Raw genomic sequence first — 22,049 nt, forward strand, 5'->3', positions numbered from 1 at the left:
CAGCTGCATTTACGCCTTGGGGGTAGAGCCAGGCAGGAGAGATGCGGGGCTGGGTGTGGTCCCCCCCCCAAGCAGTGGCCCCTGACCACGTGTTCCTTCTGTGTCGCCCCTGCAGGTATAATACTCAGAAGCTCACTGAGCTGATTTTACAGTTTTATGGCATCAGAGCAGACATGAAGAGGGAGTGCAAACATGCCAGGATGTCTATGAAAGTATTTCTTGCTGTTCGAGAACTAGATGGCCTAGTCTGATATTGCTGAATCGTTACACAACTGCCCATGCAGAACACAGGAGCCCCGAGACATCTCACCAGCTGACATTCCTGAGATGCCCCATCCCTGTTCAAGTTCCCGAATCACTTGTCTTGATTTTGGTTTGTTTTTTTTTTAAATATTTGCCACGGATTTCAGTTGGCTTGGAAGGACTTAGATTATGGGAGTGGAAAAGCCTCTCAGAATATCGCCCAACACCCGTGAGTGTGATCCTTAGAAACCCACCCTTCTGGCTTTTAAGAAAGAGGCAAGACCTGTTTTCCTCCCCTGCCATAGAATGGAAATATTAATTCACGCTGTCCACCAGGCGTGACGGACTCCCTAGGGAAGTAACACTTTTCACTTTTATGAGATAGAGACTTTGACAGTTTAACCTAGAAGGTTGAGAAATGCAGTCGTGCTTTCCATGGTTTTGAGCATTTATTATGTTTGTAATAAATAGAGTGTAAGGTTTTTTTGAAAAGTTTTGAGAAAGAAAAATTCTATCCGTTGTCATGCGTGAATCAGTCTCGAGACCCAAAGGCAGACGTTTAATCCCCTGTTGACCTCGCCTCTGTCTGCATCAGGAGACCGTTCTGGGATGAGGCGGTTTTCACTGCTCGTAATCCCCACCGCACGCCCCAGATGACCCCGAGAAGTTTACGCTCTAGGCTTTGAGCAGAGGCCCCCAACCCCTTTCCAATCAGGTGATGGCCCCAACCCTTTCCTTGGTGGGAATCGGGAGCTGTGGTTGCTCCCCACCGCACCCTTCTGGGCCCCCACCGAGCCGAAGCGAAACGTCACTTAGACACCACCTTCTGTCACACAAAAGAAGGAAGCTAAGTCTGGCCAAAGTCAAATCTAGTCGTTCTCTTCAAGGTTCTGTTCCAAAGCCAAAAACAAAAGCTTGGTGGTGGGGGCGGGGCAAGCCTTTGTCTCCGAGAGCTGTTTTTCAATGATCTGGAATCAGGGAACTCTGTTCCTTTAGATGACTTACCACGTCCCCTCTGTTAGTGACAGATGGCAGAGTGCCATCAGCGTCCAGTTCTGCATTAAGGACACTGTGGCATAAAGGAAGGTGTCCTGGACAGAGGGGGTTAGTCATTGTATGGCCTTGAGCAAGCCACCGTACCCCGTGGGTCTCAGTATGCCCATCTGCAGAATGGGCTGACTGCTTTTCCCTCCTACGGTTGTGCGGATGCCCTGAGCAAGTATAAAAGCGCAGAGCTCTCTCGGGACCCCACCCCCCCTTCGGGTCGGCGCATGCCCTTGGGGGCCTCTTGACCAGCTTGCTGGGGAGCCCTCTGCTCTCCAGTTGGGCAATGAGGCTACAGGCTGGGGAGGCCGGGGGGTCCATCCGCCCAGGGACCCGCTTGTAACTGCCTTGCCTGTGTGTTCCCTCCTGCAGGAAGGCCAACAACTCTGGCGAAGCCACATTGCCCGAGAGGCAGAGCCCCCAGAGCGACGCTCTGACGCAGTTTGCCCAGCAGCCGGATATGATGTATTTTATTCTCTTCCTCTGGCTCCTGGTCTACTGCCTGCTGCTCTTCCCCCAGCTGGACGTCCACAGACTCTGATGCGCGTGTCTGCATAATAAAAACCGCCAGGCCCCTGGCCAGGGGGCGGGAGCTCTTTCTACTTCACTTTATTCGGGTTTGGAGGGGGGCACTTGTGCCGACGGTGGAGGGCCTCAGGGAAACAGCCCCCTCTCCCTGCTTCTCCATGTTTCCTTTCTGTCGTGTAAGTGCTGAGCATGCTGTTCTCCTCACCTGTGTCCTCGACGCCCAGGTGTGGGGGGGCTGGATCGTAGGTGGAGCTCGTTCCTGCGTGCCCTGCTTTGTCAGGTAGGAAGCAGCCTTGTTAATATGTAGCCATAATCTGGGTCCTCGCTCGTCCCCCATGCAGGTGTTTAAGGTCCGGATGGACTCGAGCAACCTGCCTCTCAGAGGGGCGATGCCCCACGCAGGACCTCCACTGGGAAGAAACCCGCCCCGTGTTCCTCCCAGAGCGGGGTTTGAGTGAAGGTGCTGGGTGTCTCTGCACCTGTCGTGGTCTGGCGGTGGGTCTGAGCAGCACTGAGCTGCCGGCTTCAGGAACGCGCGTCCGGGAATGGCAAACCCCGAGGAGGAAAGCGGGGGCTGTGTCCTGAGCTGCGAGCTGCGGTGCACTCTGTCACCCTAGTGTTTGGAGGGAGCAGGGGAGCAGAGAACGTAAATTCAGTTTTGCGTTGATTGGATTGAGGTTAAAGCTGTGATTTTCAAATGTTTTCCCCATGTAATCCTTTCAAGTGACTTTTTAGCCAGGGGAGAATCTAGATGGTACAGTAAAAGCCTCTGTGATCTCCAGGGCCCCACAGGGCACTGCCCAAAGCTCCTTAAAAGCCCGGAAGGGGAGCCCAGGGGTGGCTGGGCTCGCAGTAAGTCCCGGCTGACGTTGGACCTGGGACTTCAGCATTGGCACCCTTCGTGGTCGCTCATGATGGGATTCTTGAAAAGACTTCCTGGAAGGTACCCCGAGAAGTAGACCAGAGCGGGCAGTTTGTGACGAGACCTCCACCCACCCTCCCATCTTCCTTCTGCCCCGCGCCACCCCCATACCCCCGTTTCCCGCCAAGATGCAGGCCCTGGGGCCCTGGTATTGCTTCCTGCTTCCATTGCCCTCCCAGCAGTACCTGTAAAATCACAGACCAGTAGGTCGGGAGGGGCCCTCAGACAGCCTCTTGTCTGCTGAACCCAGAGATGCAGAGCAGGCTGGCCAAGGTCACACAGCCAACCAGGAACAGACTTGCAGGGGCACCCATGCCGCCTGATGCTTGGTCCAGAGCTGTCCCCTCTTTTATGAAACTTGTTTTGGGCCCGTGAGTGTCCTGAAAAAGAAAAAAAAGATTAAATGATTAGATAAAAATGTCCTCATTTAAACAAAACCAAAACTTGGGGCCAGCTACAGCCTTTGCTTTGAGCTCTTATTTTCCCCATGAGGAAGATGCATTCGCTTTCACGCTTGTCCCCTGTGACCTCTGGAGTGCCCTTGACCGCTGGGACAGCTCGTAGGCTGTTCCTCCTCCAGAGATCACGGCTCTCCGAGCAAGCCACGAGGCTTGCTTATTTCAGGCAGTGGGTTTCAAGTTTACAGAATTCCAGCATGGCCAAAAGAATTTACATAGCACATTTTAATCGATGACAGCCCAAATCCCATTCTGGTTATGGCCTGCCTTCTCTCCTTCTTAGTTCTTAGAACAAATCTGAGCATTCCACACCGAAAGCTGTCGGGAGCTTGGAGCGGTTCCATCTTGAAGGCCAAGCGTCCCATGGAGAATGGGCTAATTAGTGAGCTCCCGGGCATCATTGAAAGCTCAGAGGTACAGAGAGTAAAGATGACTTGGGTGATATTTTATAACCCTGAACACCACGGGGTCCTTGCCTAAACTAGATGCTGGAGGAGCCAGGGAGCAGCCGACCCAAACACGAATCATCTCATTTTACGGGGCTAGACCTTGTTCAGAAAAATCTCTGCGGGCTGCTTCTCTCACCCATTACAACGTGTAATATTGTTTAAAACCACCCAGTGGCAAGATGCCTAAAAATCGTTGGGTTCCAGTTGGCTGTAAACAGATTTCTTCTTTAAAGGCAAAAAAAATTCCCCTTTGAGTATAGCCTTCTCTGCAAGAGGAAGTTGGATATAAAAGGCGGATAGAGGAGCCTACAGGACAGACCACCCCCTGGCTTTGAATTGTTTTTTAAGAATTGATTTTTAATTCCTATCCAAGTAATACATAGTCATAGTTTATGAAGAAACAAATACCATATGGCTTTTAATGAAAACTAGCAGTCCCCTAAGTCTGGTTCCGTAGGAGCAACACTTTCAGCCCTTTTAGCTATTGCTTGTTATTGACTTTCGCATTGCTACATAACATGCTTATGCTTATTTTCCTTTTTTAAATTAGAAACACCTGCAACCTGCTATTACGGTAGATGGGCGTCTTGCCCTTCCCCACCCCCCACTTTGTTTCCCTGATGTGTTTACATCTCGTTATTTCATGCATGTCTATTCAGTGTAGGGGCATAAGGACCGTTCACTCCTGAGCCAAGGACTGAACTGTTGTAACATGCCCTTTCTTGCCAAATTTTCCCCCTGGGTTTGATCATCTTTGTTTGGTTTTTTGAGCTGTTTTGGTTTTTTTTTATTTTTATTTTTTGGTGTGGCACGTTCTTTAGTAACTTCCCGAGGAAAGGAACATGGGAGGTAAATCTTGTAAATTTCTTGAGATTTTTGCGTACCCTAAAATGTCTCGATTCTGCTGGGTGTAGGATTGCTGGTGGAGAGTAGCTCCCTCCTACTGCTCCCCCAGCCTAGTTGTTGAGGGCTCCATTGGAATTCCCAAGCCTCTACATGTGACTTGGGTTTCTCCCCATCTCCCCCGAAACATTCAGGATCCCTTTCTTCGTAGTGTTTCGAGCTGTCCTGATGGTGGCGTGTCCTCGATGCTGTGAACGTCATGCTGGGTTTCATGGGAAACTTCGTAAATTTTTTTTTTTAAGATTTTATGTATTTGAGAGAGAGAGCAAGCAAGCACAGAGGGAGAGGGAGAAGCAGACTCTCCACTGAGCAGGGAGCCCGACATGGGGCTCTATCCCAGGACCCTGGGATCATGACCTGAGCCGAAGGCAGGTGCTTAACTGACTGAGCCACCAGGTGCCCCATAAATGTTCTTAAAATGGTTACCATCCTTTCTGAACCACCCATTATTCCAGTGTTGGACCTTTCAGGCTGTACTCCTTTAAGATTTTTTATCTTTTCTGTGGTTAGTCTTGTTATTCTGGGGATCTGACCTCAGGGAGGGGCCTTCAGCTTCATCTTCTTGGGTACCTGGTGGATGTCTAATGCTTCATTTCCAGACTGGTTTGTTGCTGTTCTCTTGTTCCTGTTTTGTCGTATTCTGTTCTTGTTTCATGAATGCAGCTCCTCTCTCTCTTGGTGGATGTTCATGAGAATGGCTTTGGGGAAGCTCTTTTCTGCTCCCTATACTGGCTTTGTCTCCTCCAAGTGCCCTTTCTCCTGGTTAGTCTCAGGCTCTGTCTTTCATGCCACAGGCTGGTGGTTCTGTGGCTCTGCTCATATGGAAGAGTGACCCATCAGAAAACAAAGTGGAAACTCGTGTCCCCGCCAGTGGGCCTTTCTGTAGGGTCACAGGGTTGGCATTGACACTCTCTGTGGAAGAAGCCCACCTGTCAATTACAGGTCTTTCCTCTAGGCCTCACTGTGTTTCTTTCAAGGTACTTTCACTTGTCTCCTGCCTGGGAAAGAGGGACATACACAGAGCTGCTACTGGCCTATGCCATGTCCTCATACAGTTTCCAAAAAAAAAGCATTCCCTCTGTGTGGCTGACTTAGAGAAAGATGCCCCCTCTGGGCAGAAGCCATCCATGGGCACTTGGCTTGACTGGCAGGTGGACTCTCTTGCCCCTTTCTCCAGCGAGATGTAGACCTGGAGTAGGACGAAGCTTGAGGAGCAGAGCAAGGACTAGATTTTTACTCCCAACTGTTCCCTTAGCCAAGCGCCTTCGTGCAGTGCGCAGACTGTAGAGCTGTACGTGGAGATCCTAGCACACATGTGAGTGCTTATGTCCTGACCTGAGCAGGCAGGTTCATCACGGTCTGTACTTAGACTCATTGAATTGCTCCTGCCTTGCTGTGCCCGGCGTCCCCGGGATGGAGCTCCTCTGATTCCCCCATGCAGTAGGACCGCGGCTGTGGCTGCTCCGTGGTGTACCTCTGCCTGTGTGCGGTGGTCGGGTCCTCTGCCCCGCTCACTTCTCCAGCAGCTCTGCCCTGCTACACATGGGTTGGCATCTCTCGCCTACTCTCATCCCCCCTTATCCCATTGTCTTCCTTCCTTTGCTCTTATTTTCGTGGGCTTTCACGAGGGATGAAAGGAGCCCATGCGTTCACACCATCTTGAACCGCAGATCCCACTTGAGCCTTCTCGCCGCTTGGCTGGGTGGCTCGCTGCTCCGTGCACCTGGCTGTGAACCCGGCCGTGGCTGGGGCCATCCTGCTGAGCTGTGACCGGCCAGGTGCCTTCGCATCCCTCCGTGCCAGCTGCCGGAGAGGGTTGAAAGGCATGCGGAAGCTCAGCTGGGGGGCCCCAAATAAGAAGTGGTCCTCCTTCCTTTCCTCTTTGTCCACCCCCTGTCCCCAGACACTCAGATCTCCCACCTCCCCACAAGCTCTAGTCTGAGGTGTCTGGCAGTTCCCAGGTTTCCCTCACCACGCTCGCGTCACATAGGAAGCAAGTAGCCCACGCTCGTGTTGCCGGCATGAACGGGGTCTTCTCTCTGCTGGCCAGAACTTGGGGAGCATCGCTTCCTGTCCTGGCCAGCGCAGGCCTCTGGAGGGAGATGGGTTCCCGCCAGGACGTGGAGCCCTCACTGCCCAGGACAGCCGCCCAAACACATGCTGCTGCTCCCTTTCTGGGGTGCAGCTAGTTTCCACCAGCTCTTTCCCCCCGCACAGTGCATGCCTGCTCCTTGGAAGGCGAGAGCGTTTGAGAAGTTTTAGAAAGCAGAAGCATTTAGAGGCTGCCTCATCGGTCCATCTTTGTAAGTCATAGAATATTCCATAGCCTTAGGGATCTCAGAAGGGTCTATCACTTCATCTGAGCAACAAGAACACTGAAGGTCAGGAAGGGGACGTGACTCATCAGTGAGGTCCTCTTGATTCCCAATGACGTTTTCTACGAAACTCCACCCTCCTGCCCCTGCAACCTACCCTGCTCCGCCCTCCTTGGCAAGGACTCAGAACGTCATGAAGCTAATCTCTCAAACACAAATCGGAGTAAACAAGTGAAGAATGTACCTTACTGAAGATCAGAATTCATCAAAGCTGCTTTGGTAAGAACGATTCTCTTCCCGTGGTGACGTCACTGGGGAGCAGTCCCATGATTGGACGCTTTTCACGCAAGCTCACTTTTTCTTGAATCTTGAAGGCCCTCTGGAGCTTTGAGACGGGGCCTCTCTCTCTATCTCTGCTTAGAGACCTTCCTTGGGGGTTTCTGCCGAATTCCCCACCTGTACTCAGCTTCACATCCTGAAGTCCCCAGAGTGGGTGGCGTTGGAGTTTCAAGCCAGCTTGCTTCTCAGAACCTTCTCGGTGATGCTCTTGCCAGGAAGTGAGCCCATAAAGCTCTCCAGGTCCAGCTGTGTTCTTTCTCTTTCCCCAGCCTTGCATAATCGCTGCTGAAACCGCCTTTAGGGGAAGATTTAACGTCCTGGGCCTGCAGCTGCCATGGGGAGCCCCCGCTGAATAGCAGGTTACGCGCCGGGCCCTTCCAGCTGGCGAGCGGGGCGGCTCCGATGACGAGGGCCAGGAGCCGGGGCGAGACACTGGAGGCTGAGCGCTGATCGTGCTTGTTTGCTGAAAATTTCTGCAGAGGTTGCCTTCACAGTTAGCCAAGGGAGGGAGCCAAGAAAGGAGATGTCGCTTCTTTGCCGGACGCTGAGTCCACAGATCTTTCGAGTCTGCCTTGTCAGGCATTTCCTTGAGGAGGGACAGCAGTTCAGAGAAGTGAGCCTGGTGCCCGAGAAGCATGGGCTTGGGGTGTGTTGGGCCCCACATCTTCCATTTCCGTCGCGGGCCGACTGCCAGCTTCAGGCTCTATGTGGGCGCTCTGCCCTCCTTGCTCTGATTTTTCGGAGCTCCGCACTGACCGTCAGGCCTTGTCGTTTCTCCTGTGTGGGCTTGGGGTGAGCTTGGTCGAGTAATTGGGCAAAGGCTTAGAGACTCGGAGTTCGTGCTTCTCCGAGAGGTGGCAGAGGGCCATCCGAGTTCCTGTGCACCCCGGCCCGTCCTGCGATCAGCAGACCCCGTCGAGCCGGGGAGACGGACTTATTTGTGTTTGTAATTTGCTCTGAGAAGCCTGACGAAGACACATCAGGCGCGCAGTTCTTGCCAGCCCAGGGCTGTCGCATCAACAAGCCAGAAAACATTCGTGTGTATGGGGAAGAGACAACCAGTGTTTTGTGCTGTGTGACCACGTTGTTCTTAAAAACACTACTCAACCATCCGTGGGCTGACCCCGCTGCTAACTTTGTAAATTCCTGGCACCCAGAAGCCAAGTTGAGCTTTCATCCCGCAGGGGTCTGTGTAACTGAACCCATTTTCCTTACATCATGACTCCCTTCCTTCCCCGCCGGGAGGTGTCCTGGGATCCGGAGAGCGCAGGTTTGGGAATCAGCCAGATCTAGGTCTGAGTCCCTGCTCTGTCACCTGGTACCTGGATGACCATTAAGCTCTCCCGAGTGTCTTCTGTGCAGAGCAGATCCTACGAACATACTCGTTGAATGAATAATGCTTCCTTGCAAGTTTGCCACGAAGCTGTAAAGCGTCCGGCAGCTCCTTGCTCTGAATTCCCCTCCTGTCCAAGCTCTGCAGATGCCTCCTTTCCTCGTGTTCCATTGACCAGAGCTTTCTGCAGCCTCTCCAGCCCACCTTCGTCCTGCCAGCTACTCTGTCTCAAATCTAAACCAGACCTCTTAAAGGGGAAGTTGAGGGGCGCCTGGGTGGCTCAGGGAGTGGAGCATCAAACTCGGTTTCAGCTCGGGTCTTGATCTCAGGGTCGTGAGTTCAGGCCCCACATTGGGCTCCATACTGATCTCAAATGCTGATTTTCACCCTGGACTTCACTGCTTAGAAGATAAAGTCACACCCTTTGGAGGTTCTGATTCTTGATGACTTTGGCCAAGTTGGCATCTGTGGGTGGAGATCCCCAGAGCTGGGAAGGTGGTGAACTTGGTTTTGTCAGGTTACGGTTCCCCCCCCCCCCCACACGTCCTTCTGCCCCCTCCCAAATTTCTGCACCCCACATCCAACTCCCTACCAAAACCAATCAGATGTCTCCTTCATGCTGGCATAAAGATGACTGAAAATGACCCAGATTCATGTTTTTGCCTATGGTTGCAAATTTGCAACCAAAATGGCTGCCTCTAAAGAACCTCTACCAGTAAAATTTCGGCATCTAACCTCAAAAACTTCAGCCACCAGTGAACTACCCATCTTGCCTCAGCTAATCACTTCTCTACTCCCAACACATGCTTTTCTTTAAAAAAGAAGATTTATATATTTCTTTGAAAAAGAGAGCACGTAGGAGTGGGGGGAAGGATAGAGAGAGAGAATGAATCTCAAGCAAATTCCTCACTGAGCTTGGAGCCTGATGCGGGGCTTGATCTCATGACCTGAATGGAAGCCAAGAGTTGGATGCCCAGCTGACTAAGCCACCCAGGCGCCCTCCAACACACGCTTTTTCAGGGCAGGAAATGAGGCTCTCTCCTTCAAAACAAATACATTTCATCGGGCTGGGCAGAGTACAATTAAGATAGGGATGGAGGACGTGGATTACTTGGATGAAGCCGTAATTGGTTGGTCTGTGAGATAGGAATACTTACTGCTCCTTTGTTTTAAGTTTAAAAGTTGTGATTTTTGCAAAAAGAGAAATATCTTTTGATTGGTTTGTTGCCTTTGCGGTGGCTACCACTTGTTTTAGCCCCACCCGAGGTCAGTAAAAGCATATCCTCTGCAAGACTGTGCTGTGAGGAGAAACAGCCACAAAGGCCCGTATTCCTAAATGTCATGCGAGGATCGGGCCACCTCTTTAAAGGAAACTCTGGGCGTTTCTGTAACCTAGGGAGCTGACATTGTTCCAAAGTAGAACAAGGCTGACCTGAGCATGGGGAACCCACATCCTGGCCTTGGCTCACCTGCTGTGATACCTTGAATAATTCATTAACCTCTCTGGGTCAGAAGTTGGAAGGTCTTTTATAAAGTCCTTCCTAGGTTTAAAAATCCAAAAGTTAACAAGGTAGATTTTTTTTTTTAAATCTCAGGAAGTGACCTATTTGCTTAAAAGAAATGCATCTCTGTATTTCTAAGTGAAATCCACAGCTTAGAACATTGCTTCCAGCTTTCGTATCTGATCAAGGTGCCTTCGGAAAGGGTTTGGTAAAACAAAGCGTCATCTGTTAGAGGTGTGGGGATCAGAGTTGGAGTAGAATGGGGGAGATCGGCTTCCTAGGGCTCCCGGACCTACACTGGTCTCCTTAAATGAAGTCAGTGTCGGACGCAGTTGGCCAGGGACGTCTGTCCCAAAGGCCAAAGTTCAGGAATAGGAACAAAGAACCATAAACAGGACCTTCCTACCTTTCCTGTCTCTTCCCCCCTTCCCCTAGTGGACTCAAAATGAACAGGTACGGAAATCCCACCCGAGTTGGGCTGTTTGCATTGTAACATTGGATCCCTGCAGTCGAAGGCTGGAACGTTTGGGGAGTGGGCATTGCACCTGCTGGGCGGGGTGCCGCGAGGAGGAGGCCAGCCTTTTGCGCTTGAAATTGCACCATAAGATAGTCCCTGCATCCCTTGCTTTGCTGCCAAAGACAAATAGGAGAAATGGTTGTTCCCTCCCGTGTGTCGTCTGGACAGATGACTAAGCCTGGCAATGGCTCTTCAGAGCCTGTGCTGTTGGGTGGTGATAGGAGTTTGTTTCGAGGTCTGTAATATGTTTAACAGATTCAATGCCACGGTTCCGTTTAAGGTCATGGCAGAGCTGCCGGGACAATGTCTGAACATTTTTATTGAGAGCGCTAAGAGAACTGTGGGGAAAAAAAAGCAAAATGTTATTTTGTAGAACGAGGATTATTTTGTCTATTTCGTCTATATATAGCCGTAGCTTTGTAAAAAGGGATCTTTGTAAAAAGAAAAATTGTATTAATGTGCCCTCTTATTTATTGATTATTGTAAATGAAGATATAAATGACTATTTGCATAATTTATACCTGTGGGAAATTAACTGGAGTATTTGCTATTTGACCGTTTTCTATTAAGGAATAGTAGGCTCGGTGCTCTGATGAATGGTCTTGGAAAATCACATGTATTCTTAAGAAAATTTTTGAGTATAAATTTCACGAACTATCCATGTCCTTGATAAGTTTTATTTCCCTGCGTGTCCGTGTCTTTACCAGACAGACATTGCACCGTCTTTCCCATGTCCCAACCAAGAGGACTGTGGTCCGGGTAAAAGTGAAGCCAGGCGGCTTTCGAGCTGTCGAGATTGCTGGCACTGTGCCCCTTCTGACGGAGAACTCGCCTTGAGCCTCGGCGTGTGAAGCCCCAGAAGGCAGCAGCATAGCAATCGCTCCATGGCTCTATAGTTACACTGTCGGAACTTGGATCTGTCTCTCACCAGCTCCCCAGCCCGCAGCAAGGGACGCTAGTAGCCTGGGCTCCCCAGAAAACAGAGCCCGAGGAAAGCTTATGTGCTAACGCCCTGTCGAGGGGCTGAGTGCAGTCCCAGGGCAGCAAGAGTGAGGCAAGGCAAAGACGGAAAGCAAGGTAAAGGCGGTGCGGCGTTTCTATCGCACGTCTGGTAGGTATCAGGTGCTCTTCTGGTTGCTGAGAATCTAGCAGTAAATGAAACCAAGGTCTTGTACTCATGGGGCTTGTCCTCATGGGGCTTACATTCTTCTTCTTCTTTTTTTTTTTTTTAAGATTTATTTATTTTAGAGAGAGTGATGGAGCAAGCAGGGGGAGGGGCAGAGAGAGAGAATCCTGAAGCAGACTCTCTGATGAGTGAGGAATCCAACGTGGGGCTCGATCTCATGACCCTGAGATCATGACCTGAGCCGACGTCAAGAGTCGGCTGCTTAACCGACTGAGTCATGCAGATGTCCCTGGAGTTTCCATCCTAAGTCGGGGGAGGGAGACCTGAACAAAATAAGTGAAATATGCAGCATGTCACGTACGAATCGGTGAGGGCTAGAAGAAAGTCAGGGGAGGGGGATCAGGTTGGGAGCAGGTGGGGAGCTGAACAGTATGAAGAGTCAAGAAGGCCTCTTTGAGGGACCGACATTTGACTAAAGGCCCAAAGGAGATGCAGGGACAAGACCCTCAAACGTCTGGGGAAGCGCTTTCCAAGCAGAGGGAACAGCGGTTACAAAGACACGGAGTTGGGTCCAGGGCCGGTGTTCTTAAGGGACACTTTGAGTCCCTCGGGGCCAAAGCAGTGAGTCAGGGGTGGGAGGGGAGATCGGAGCCCACTGCATCAGGTCAGGCAGGGCCTTGTAGGATGTCCTAAGGACTTTGGCTTTTGCTCTGAGTGAGCTGGGACCCACTGGAAGGTTTGAGCACATGGGACTTACGTTTTAGCAGGCTGGCCTGCCACCGTGAGTAGATGCTGGGGGACAAGAGCAGAGCGCAGAGGCAGCTCAGAGGCCTTTGCGGCAGGGAAGGAAAGAGAGGACACTGCTACGGACCACGCTGGTGTGCAGCACCTGAATTTGGATGTATTTTGGAAGCAGACCCTCTGGAGTTGCTAATGGACTGAGTGTGGCGTGCGAGAGAAGAGGGTCAAGAAAGGCTCTGAGGTTTGGCCTGAGCGGCTGGAACAGGGGGGCGCTGTGCACCAAGGTTGGGGGATGTGGAAGGGGCAGGTTTGGAGCATGTGAACTTGGGATGCCTGCTGGATATACTCCTTTCTTTCTCCTTGCCCAAGGGTCCTCCGCCCAGTGTGGGGGGAATGCCCCGGGGTCACCCATCATCGGTCAAGCTGGGTAGGGCCCCGCCCTGACAGCCCCTTCCCTGCTCTGCCACTGTCCCACCTTGGGGCTGGGGAATCTCTAATGGGGTTTGGATCCCAGGTCCCCAGCGCACCATCCAGTCATGCCTGCCGGCATCGCAGAGCCTCCACCTCGGCGCCCCCCTGCTCCCCACGTGGGCATTCCCTCCTCACATCTTGCTGTCTTTGCATTTTTTTTTTTTTTAAATTTATTTATTTGACAGAGATAAGAGACAGCCAGCGAGAGAGGGAACACAAGCAGGGGGAGTGGGAGAGGAAGAAGCAGGCTCATAGCGGAGGAGCCTGATGTGGGGCTCGATCCCATAACGCCGGGATCACGCCCTGAGCTGAAGGCAGACGCCCAACCGCTGTGCCACCCAGGTGCCCCTGTCTTTGCATTTTTAATCCTCTGAACACGGTTTAATCTCTGATCTCCTTGGCACCATGCGGAGCCTGCTCCCTGCTTGAACGGAGGCAAGGAGCAAATGCAGGGTGAAAACGCATCCAACTATCTGGCCACGTTAAAAAGCAGAACATGCCAGAAAGATAGATCGTGCGCTTGGCTCGCCAAAGCCTATAACCAGCTGCACGTAATCATGTTTCAACTTGACGTTTCTACCTTATTTTGGACAGCGTGACTGTGCCATGAAAAGGTCAAATGTGAAGACGGGGTGACATTTTCCTTCCCGTGAATGGCTGTAACGTTTAGGATTAATTTCAGTTGCCTCTGACAGAAAGCCTGCAAAGGCACTGGCTTAAACACCATCCACGTTTTAAGGTTGTCTTTTTTAGGGGAGAGGCCATCAATGCAGGCTTGGCTCGGCAGCTTCCCTGTCCTCACTGCTCCCAGCGCTCTCGCTGCCTCGTCCCTGGACTGCCATCCTTGTCCTCACGCTTCAAAATGCTGTCCATCCCACCCCACAAAGGATGCAGGCATGTTCTGGGCTGTAGGATGGCAGAAGGGGCAGAAGTCGGCCACCCTGCTTTTAGGACTCCCTGGGAGAACCAGACGACATCACCGAGCTCGGTCACGAGCACAGCTGCTAGGGCGTCAGGAGAGGTGTCCTTGGACTGAACACTCTGCTAATTGGACTTCTAACAGGAGGGGGATGTAGGTGGGGACAGGCAACTAGCAGCCTCGGCGACGCTTGCCTAAGTCCTGGCTGTCAGGCTGGGCCGCCTGGGTGCAACTTCTCCATTCAGCGTGCTATGGAAGGCGTCCTGGGTGCCCGGGCTCCGTGTTGGTGATGAGCGCAGGAGTAAGGTAAAGCCCAGCCCCTGAAGGACCCAGCAAGTAGCTGGAGAGCAAAGCAGTGTCTGTGGCCACCACTGGCTACCATTTCTTGAGCGCTCTCCCAGGGCCATAGGGACCCTTGACACCATCCTCAAACTCACAACAGCCCAGGAGCGGGGAGGCCCTGTCCTGCCCGCGTGAAGGTTGAGGTTCGATAAAATAAGTTCACCTACGCGCTGGCCAGTGGGGTTAGAATAAGAACTTGGAGCCACGAGACTTTGTCCACTGTATCAGCCTGCCTTCCATGCCCCCAGCTGTGCCCCCCACGCCCCCAACAAGAGGACGTGACCTGAGGCCTGGGATCCATGGCTGCTGCCAGAAAGAACAGCCCCCAGGATTCCGGTCTGAAGCCGACAGCCTGCCACAGCCTGCCATGGGCAAGAAAACTGGATAGGAGAGCTTCGCCCGCTGCCCTGTGCCAGGAGTCGCTTCTCCTAGAGACCTCAGGGAAGTCTCTAACTTTCCCAGGCCTCAGATCCTTCCGATGCTAAATGGAAATAGCAAAGCCCTACTGTGAAGATTGAAACGGGCGACTGTCTATGAAAATCCCCCAGAAATGACCCAACGACAGATGTTCATATTATTAGAATAGCGTCCTTATTTCTTTCCCTCCTAAACAACAGAGTCAAAGCTCCAACTGTATTTTCTTAGGACTCAACCCCCTCCTAGCCAATATTCATCATTTGCAGACTTTGTGTCCCATTGCTGTAACCCTTGGGATGTCCTGACAGCCATGACTATTCTAGACAGACAGCAGTACTTCTGTCTGGCCCAGGCAGTGATGCCCCAGCTACTGAAATTGGTGCGAAAGGGCAGAATTAATTCACATGGGGGCTCACCTCTGCCGAAGGATGGAGAATCCCTGTGGGACGTCCTCCAGCCTTCCTGGGGGAAAGACTGGCCTGGCTGTACCGACCACAGGGAAAGCTGGAGGCTGCGTATTGTTCTTAATCTCCTCCTTCTAATAGTCTATTGGGAGTTGGGGCTTAGGTAAAGTTAGCTTTCAAATCACATAGGTGCCATTTTAGGCAAAATTACTTGCTAAGAAGCCTTAGCTCGGTCCCTGGAGATCCTCGGAGGATCCCACGTGGCACTCCTTGGGGGAATGTGCATCCTAGGACCGCGGGCTGGAGCCTTGCCCAGCCGGGGACAGAGTTCCCTAAAGTCAAAGTCCATGGGCAAAAACTCTCAACGCTGTCTTCCAAACTACTTGGGAAAAGGACATTAAAAAAAAAAATGTATTTCCAATCTGTCATAGAGTGACTTTTGTACCATATGGTATAAATTAATAGCCGAAAAGTGAAATTTTAAAAAGACATAAAAAACAGAAGCCCCAGTTTTGTGCTACTAGATTCAGTGGACATAACAGTTATGCTGTCACATCCCTAAAAAGTATCTCGATGCTCTCAGCTTCTGAACGCACCTCACAGAGGCCCAAGGGCATGCAGCAAGCCAGGGCCTACTCTTTGAGTCGCATCGCCTTCAACCACCTGTATCTTGCACCTTCAAAAGGGACATGGTAGTCTTTGTTTTTGTCTATGCAACCACAGTCATGATTAACTAAATAGGTACTGCTTACCTCAACTTCCACATCACGGTTCTTGGTGTATTTCCTAGAATTTTTCAGTTTGCTCGCAGAGGGTACAAGGGACTTGCCAGCACGTGGTCTAGTTTCATGTTCGTGGTATCCCTCTATGCGTCCTAAAGGCATGTGGCATTTCTTATGTTACCGAGGGTGTAACTGGACTGAGAAGGGCCATTTGGTGATAAGGAGAAGGGGAAGAGGCAGCCCCACTGTGGCACACTTGAGGTGGCTGACACCCACCAGGCCATCCCTGCCGTGCGGGGCTGCCCATGTGCCCTGGAAAGTGGCTGGTGAAAGAATTTCAGGCCGCCCCAAAATGTGCCTATTGGGTATTTTAAATAAAAGTCACTTAAGGGACAGCCAGTGCAAGGAGGACACTCAGAACGTCCTCCTTCCTCTTGAAAGCTGGAAATGTCTCATGTGAATGATCCTCTCCTTGTACCAGGAGGTAAAGAGATATCCTTATCACCCAAGGTGGGAGATTTAGAGCCAGGAAGGCTGTATAGACAACCCTTGTTACTTTTTACTAATTTACTACCCCAGCCCAAATTCTGTTTAGAATTCCTTACGAAAGGAACCTCCCAAAGTTAAGTTTTCTTTGTCCCATCAGTTCCTCACAGACATATTGTCTTTGTCTAAAAAGTATAAAAATTGCCTGCCTAGGTCATTTCTTTAGGTCCCAATTTCATTATTGGGCCTCTGTGTGCAAGCAATTATACTTCGGGGTTTTTTTCCTCTTAATTTGTTTCATGTAAGAATCTTGAAGGGTAGGAAGAAATTTCTCCTCCCCCACAGAATCCATAAAAGCTTTCTCCCAACTGGCCTTGATCAGTTCCACTTCAAGCCTCCATCATTGAGCACAGCCCTTGGCAGGTAGGCCCACCTGCGACTAGAAGAATACTCCAGCCAAGGAAAGACACCATCTAGGGCCTGTGGCTGCCAGGGGTTCAGGAGGTCTTGTCCAGCTGTCGTCATGTGGACACAGGTGAGTACCTGGCTTCACTAAGCCTGTATCCTCCAACATTGTCAAAACACCAGACAGGACTGAACCAAATCAGACTTCTCCCTCTCTTTCAAACACTCCAGAAGCCCTGGACACCAACTGGTGAGGGTGAGGGGGCAAATCTCCAAATGTCCTCCTATGTACAGCATGTGAAATAGTGGCTGACCCTGCATTCCTGGGACCAATGAGACCTCAAACCAGAGAGAGACACCCCATCACATAGGTGCTATGGAAAATGTTCAGCTTTTCTAAATTTATATACAAAAAATAAGAGGTTTCACTTTTACTATGTGTAAGTGGGGTAAGAGTCTAGGCTGCCCTTCCTCCCCAGCACAGTCTATAACTTGTGGTTTAAAGTCGTTACTAAAGTTAATCCACTTCTGTTGATCTGTGGGCCGGGTAGGTGGGGTCTCCACATCAGTTAGGGTATCCATTCAGCTGCACGTTACGGAAACCTGGCCACAGGAGCTCACCACGTAGGCTTTAATTTCTCCCATAGGCCATCGAAGTAGGTGGTCCTGAGGAGCAATGGCTCCATGATTTATTCTGTTCTGCCAGTCTTAGCATGTGGCTTTTGCCCTCATGGTCTCTTTTGGTCAAAAGACAGTCTCTACAGCCCCAGGCTCCCATCTCTGTGCCAGGACAGCAGAAGGAATTCCCAAGGAGAAAGTAGAACAGTCCTGGTAGCCTTCCATGTAAGTCCCGTTGGCTGACACTGTGGGACACAACCAGCCCTGGGCAGCAAGGGAGGTTGGGAAATGTAGTTCTGCAGTTAAGACTGTTGCTTCCTGTGCAAAAGAAGGACCTGTCTGTTAATGGAGAAGGAGAGAATGAACACTGGGGAGGCAGCTGGTTGTTTCTGCTCCAGCCTCCCCTTGCTCGTCCATCTTGGGGAATGGGGTTACTTCATTCTTTTCCAATGGAACACCAAATAATAAGGACTGCTTGTTAAGTATCTATTATGAGCTAGGAAGTTTGTCAGACCCTTGGTGTTCTTTTTCAATCTTTGCAATAACCCTGAAGGTAGATTATTATCATCCCTTTTTATTTTATTTTATTTTATTTTATTTTATTTTATTTTATTATCAAAGATTTATTTATTTATTAGAGAGAGAGAGAGAATGGGGAGGGAGCAGAGGGAGAGACAGAATCCCAAGCAGACTCCCCACTGAGCTTGGAGCCTGATGCGGGGCTTGATCCCAGGACCCTGAGATCATGACTAGAGCTGAAATCAAGAGTCGCTTAACCAACTGAGCTACCCATGCACCCCTCTCACCCCCATTTTATAGATGAAGAAATGGAAGCTGAGAAATGTCAAGGGTCTTGTTCAAGGCATCACCCAGGCAATAAACGAGAAGATCTAAGTTGTAACGCTGAGGTCTCCTTAAAATCGAACTTTCCGCTATAGCCCAACATACATGTTGATTGTTGCCTCAGAGGAAGGGCTGGTGCTGAGAGAGCTTCACGCTGAAGATCATTCTTCTAATTCAGCATCTTTCGTTTTCTGTTTGTTCCTCTGCTGCCTGTCCCATGGGTTCACTCACTGATATAAATAATCTGCTATCTGGTCTCAGATGGCCATCTGAATTATTTTTGGTTCCCGTGAATATTTTTGTAGCAAAACTCCTGTAAACACAAGTGCTTGGAAGTTCGCCTCTGTTTCTTGGAGTCTAAGGGAGCCTGGGTCTTAAGGAAATTGATCAGTCAAAATGCTTCGTTCCAAGCAAAAGCCAAGTGACTCTGGACGATGAAGCAGAAAGAAATAAATGGAAAGGACAGAGGTGGGGTAGTTAATACTGATGAAGGGGTTTGTTTGTTTATTGTTGTATAATCAAAGGCTATGCATTCTCCCAGATCGACTAAATAGTAAATAAAAGGATATGGGCTCACCCACAGGGTTGTTGGCAGAGGGAGAGAAGGGAATTTGAAGATACAGTTTTGAGAACAATGCCTGTCGGATGAGAAAATCTCTGCACTTGTGCTGCCCCTTCAAGCCCCGGGGAAAAGCACCAGCGATACCCCTCTGATGCCCTTTCAGCACCAGGAGCTCAACTTTGCAAACTTCTACTGCCGCTGCCTCCCCCAAAGCCAGGTGCCCGCCACCCCCACATCTCATACTGGGAGACAGGACTTCATGTGCAGGGATTTCTCTAAGTCCAGAAGACTGTTCAGAAGATGAGGGACTGGCAGCACGAAGGACTCTTGTGTTGATGGAGATGTTCCGTATGAGACTGTATCGATGTCACCATCCTGGCTGTGATATATTACTATACATTTGCAGGATGGTACTGGTGGGGAAACTGATGGGTACAGAGGATCTCTGTATTATTTTGAAGAGAAAGAAAAGTTCTCCTCTATCCTCAAGGTCTTCTAACTAGACGAAGAATTACATTTACATGAGACCTATTAACAGGAGAAAAGAACCCGAAGTTTTATTATGTGCTCACGGAGGCCCAATAATGAAATTGGGAGCTAAAGAAATGACCAAGGGAGGCAGTCTTTATACGTTTTAGACATAGACAATACATCTGTGAGGAATTGACGGGACAAAGAAAACTTTGACAGCTCTAATTAGTAGGGAATTCTAGTTTGGGCTGGGTAGTAAAGTAGTAAAAAGTAACAAGGGTTGTCTATTCAGCCTTCCTGGCTCTAAATTTCCCACCTCGGGTGATAAGGATGTCTCTCTACCTCCTGGTACAAGGAGGGTACCTTTCACATGGGACATTTATTTCCTGTTTTCAAGAGGATGGAGGAAGTTCTGAGTGTCCTTGCACTGGCTGTCTCTTAAGTGACTTTTATTTGAAATAACCAGTCTGCCAAAGTGGCCCATTTGGGGGCAGACTGCTCTCGGCCCCTACAATGTCTTGCAACTACGTGTGAATCTATAATTATCTCAAAATAAAAAGTTTAACTGTGAAAGAGTGTTAAGGGAATAAAAAGACAGGCCACAGACTGGGAGAAAATATTTGAAAGCCATATCTGAAAAAAAAGGACATGTATCCAAAATATACCCCCCCAAATAAACAAACAAAACCCTACAACCCCAAACCAAAAAACAAACCCTCTTAAAACTCAATAAGAAAACAACCCAATTAAAAAGTAAGAAAAAGATCTGAACAGATACCCCACCAACAGAAATCTACAGATGGCGAGTAGGTATTTAGTAGGATGCTCAACATCGTAAGTCATTAGGGAATTGCAAATTAAAACAAAGAGACGGCACTTCACGTCTATCAGGATGGCCGGTGTCCAGAACACTGCCAACCCCAAATACCAGCGAAGACACACAGCAACAGGAACTCATTTGTTGCTGTTGGGAATGCAAAACGGTATCGCCACCTTGGAAGACAGTTTCGCAGTTTCCCACCCAGCTAAGCATAGTGTTAAAAACACACACACACACAAAATTCAACTGAGTAAATTTGAAGGTCTTATTGGTTTTACTAAGCAACTCAAGAATCGGGCAGCTGCCCATGAAGCAAGTAGAGAGATGCTCAGAGGACTTGCACCAAATGGAAGGTTTTCACAGGCGGGAGGGTGATGCAAGAAGTTATTAGCAAAAGAAAAGAAAGGATTGTTACAGCCTGCACATCTTCATTTGTTGGGGGAGGGGATGGAAGGGCAGGGTTTGTATCACAGGGATGATCTCACTACTGCTGATCCGAAATGTCCTGGGGGGACTTTTAAAAAGGTCAAGTTCTTGGAAGCGGTTGAAACTGTAGTTAAATCTTCATTTGCTATCAAGGGGGGCAAAAGACTCCAATTTGGGCGTGTTCTTTCTTTTTTAACCATTGTTTTACCAAATGATCCAGCAATCATGCTCCTTGGTCTTTACCCAAATGAGTTGAAGCTTCTGTCCATGCAAAACCTGTACACAGATGTTTATAGCAGCTTTATTCATAACTGCCAAACCTTGGAAGCAACCAAGATATCCTTCAACAGGTGAGTAGATAAACAAACCGTGATACATTTATACAATGAGATGTTATTCAGCGATACAAAGAAATGAGCTATCAAGTCATGAAAATACATGGAGGACCCTTTAAATGCAAATCGGTAAACGAAGACCCAGCGTATAGGTTACACACCTTACGGTCCAGCTACAGCACATGACATTCCGAAGAAGGCAAAACTCTGGAGACAGTAAAAAGATCCGTGGTTTCCTAGGTTCACAGGGGAGAGTGGCATGAATTGGCAGAGCACGGGATTTTTAGCGAAACTCTTCTGTACGATTCTGTAATTGTGGGTGCATGTCATTATGCATTTGTCAAAACCCCCAGCCCTACCCAACACAGTGAACCCCACCATAAAGTATGGATTTGGGGTGATGATGATGTGTCCATGCAAGTTAGCCCATTGTAACAAACGTACCACACAAATGCAAGATGTTAAAAATAGGAAAACTGTAGGGGGGGGGCGGGTAGCACACACGGGAACACTCTGTACTTTCCGCTCAATTTTTCCTTAAGCCTAAAATTGCCCTACACAATGAAGTCTATTCAATTTCTTTTTAGCTTAATGAAAAAAAAAAAGATGAATGATAACCACGATTATAACAGGAAGTTATTGCAGAATCGCCTCGAGGGGTTAGAAGTACACTGCTGGCCCCCGGGGGGGGGGGGGGGGAGATCTCAATCGTCCAGTTCGTAAGACAAAGAAGAAATCTTAAAGCAACACATGGGGGGAAATGACAACTAAAGAAATGTAAGTTAAAAGTACTACTTTACACATTTTAAATTAACAGAATGCAAATCCAGGCGCTATTGTACACACGCTAAATCAGCGTACAATTCCAAATGCCACCTGGCGTTGCCAAAGCCGTGAGGAGTGTGATAGGAAAATTCCCCACACGTGGGAGTCTCCTTGATAAACACTTCCGCTGGCTCGTGTGCTGAGCAAGATGCTCGTGCGTTTTCACCACAAATTCTAGAAATTTATTCTAAGGCATGTTTCCTGAGAACCCAATTCTACAGAAGTTAAAAACCTATTGAGCAAGGGGCGCCTGGGTGGCACAGCGGTTAAGTGTCTGCCTTTGACTCAGGGCGTGATGCCGGCGTTCCGGGATCGAGCCCCACATCAGGCTCCTCCGCTATGAGCCTGCTTCTTCCTCTCCCACTCCCCTGCTTGTGTTCCCTCTCTCGCTGGCTATCTCTATCTCTGTCAAATAAATAAATAAAATCTTTAAAAAAAAAAAAAAAACCTATTGAGCAATATTATCGTTCGGGAAAAATGCCCTGGTGTCTCCAATCAATTGATGACATTTTAAGAAGTGGGTGGGGGGAGATGTTAGAGCATAGAGTAGACTGAGAAGGCAT

The 22,049-nt window shown here is 49.6% G+C and overlaps 1 protein-coding gene across 3 annotated transcripts in view; it reads left to right on the forward strand.

Annotated features, from left to right (window-relative positions):
• CLMN (calmin) overlaps positions 1–11,213 on the forward strand; it is a 115,221-nt gene extending 104,008 nt beyond the window's left edge. Inside the window, exons 13-14 of one of the 3 annotated variants that reach the window (XR_007190227.2) lie at positions 116–472; positions 1,660–1,745. Coding sequence is in view for 2 of the 3 variants with exons in the window: in XM_048219977.2 (XP_048075934.2) it covers positions 1,660–1,828 (169 nt within the window). In the remaining variant the exon portion in view is untranslated. Of the gene's footprint in view, positions 1–115 lie in introns of all 3 variants that reach the window. The other 2 variants (XM_048219977.2, XM_057318574.1) reach the window with 2 other exon arrangements.
• Positions 11,214–22,049: the final 10,836 nt, after the last annotated feature.

Source organism: Ursus arctos, unplaced genomic scaffold, assembly GCF_023065955.2.
Source record: "Ursus arctos isolate Adak ecotype North America unplaced genomic scaffold, UrsArc2.0 scaffold_25, whole genome shotgun sequence".
Classification (NCBI taxonomy): Eukaryota; Metazoa; Chordata; class Mammalia; order Carnivora; family Ursidae; genus Ursus; species Ursus arctos.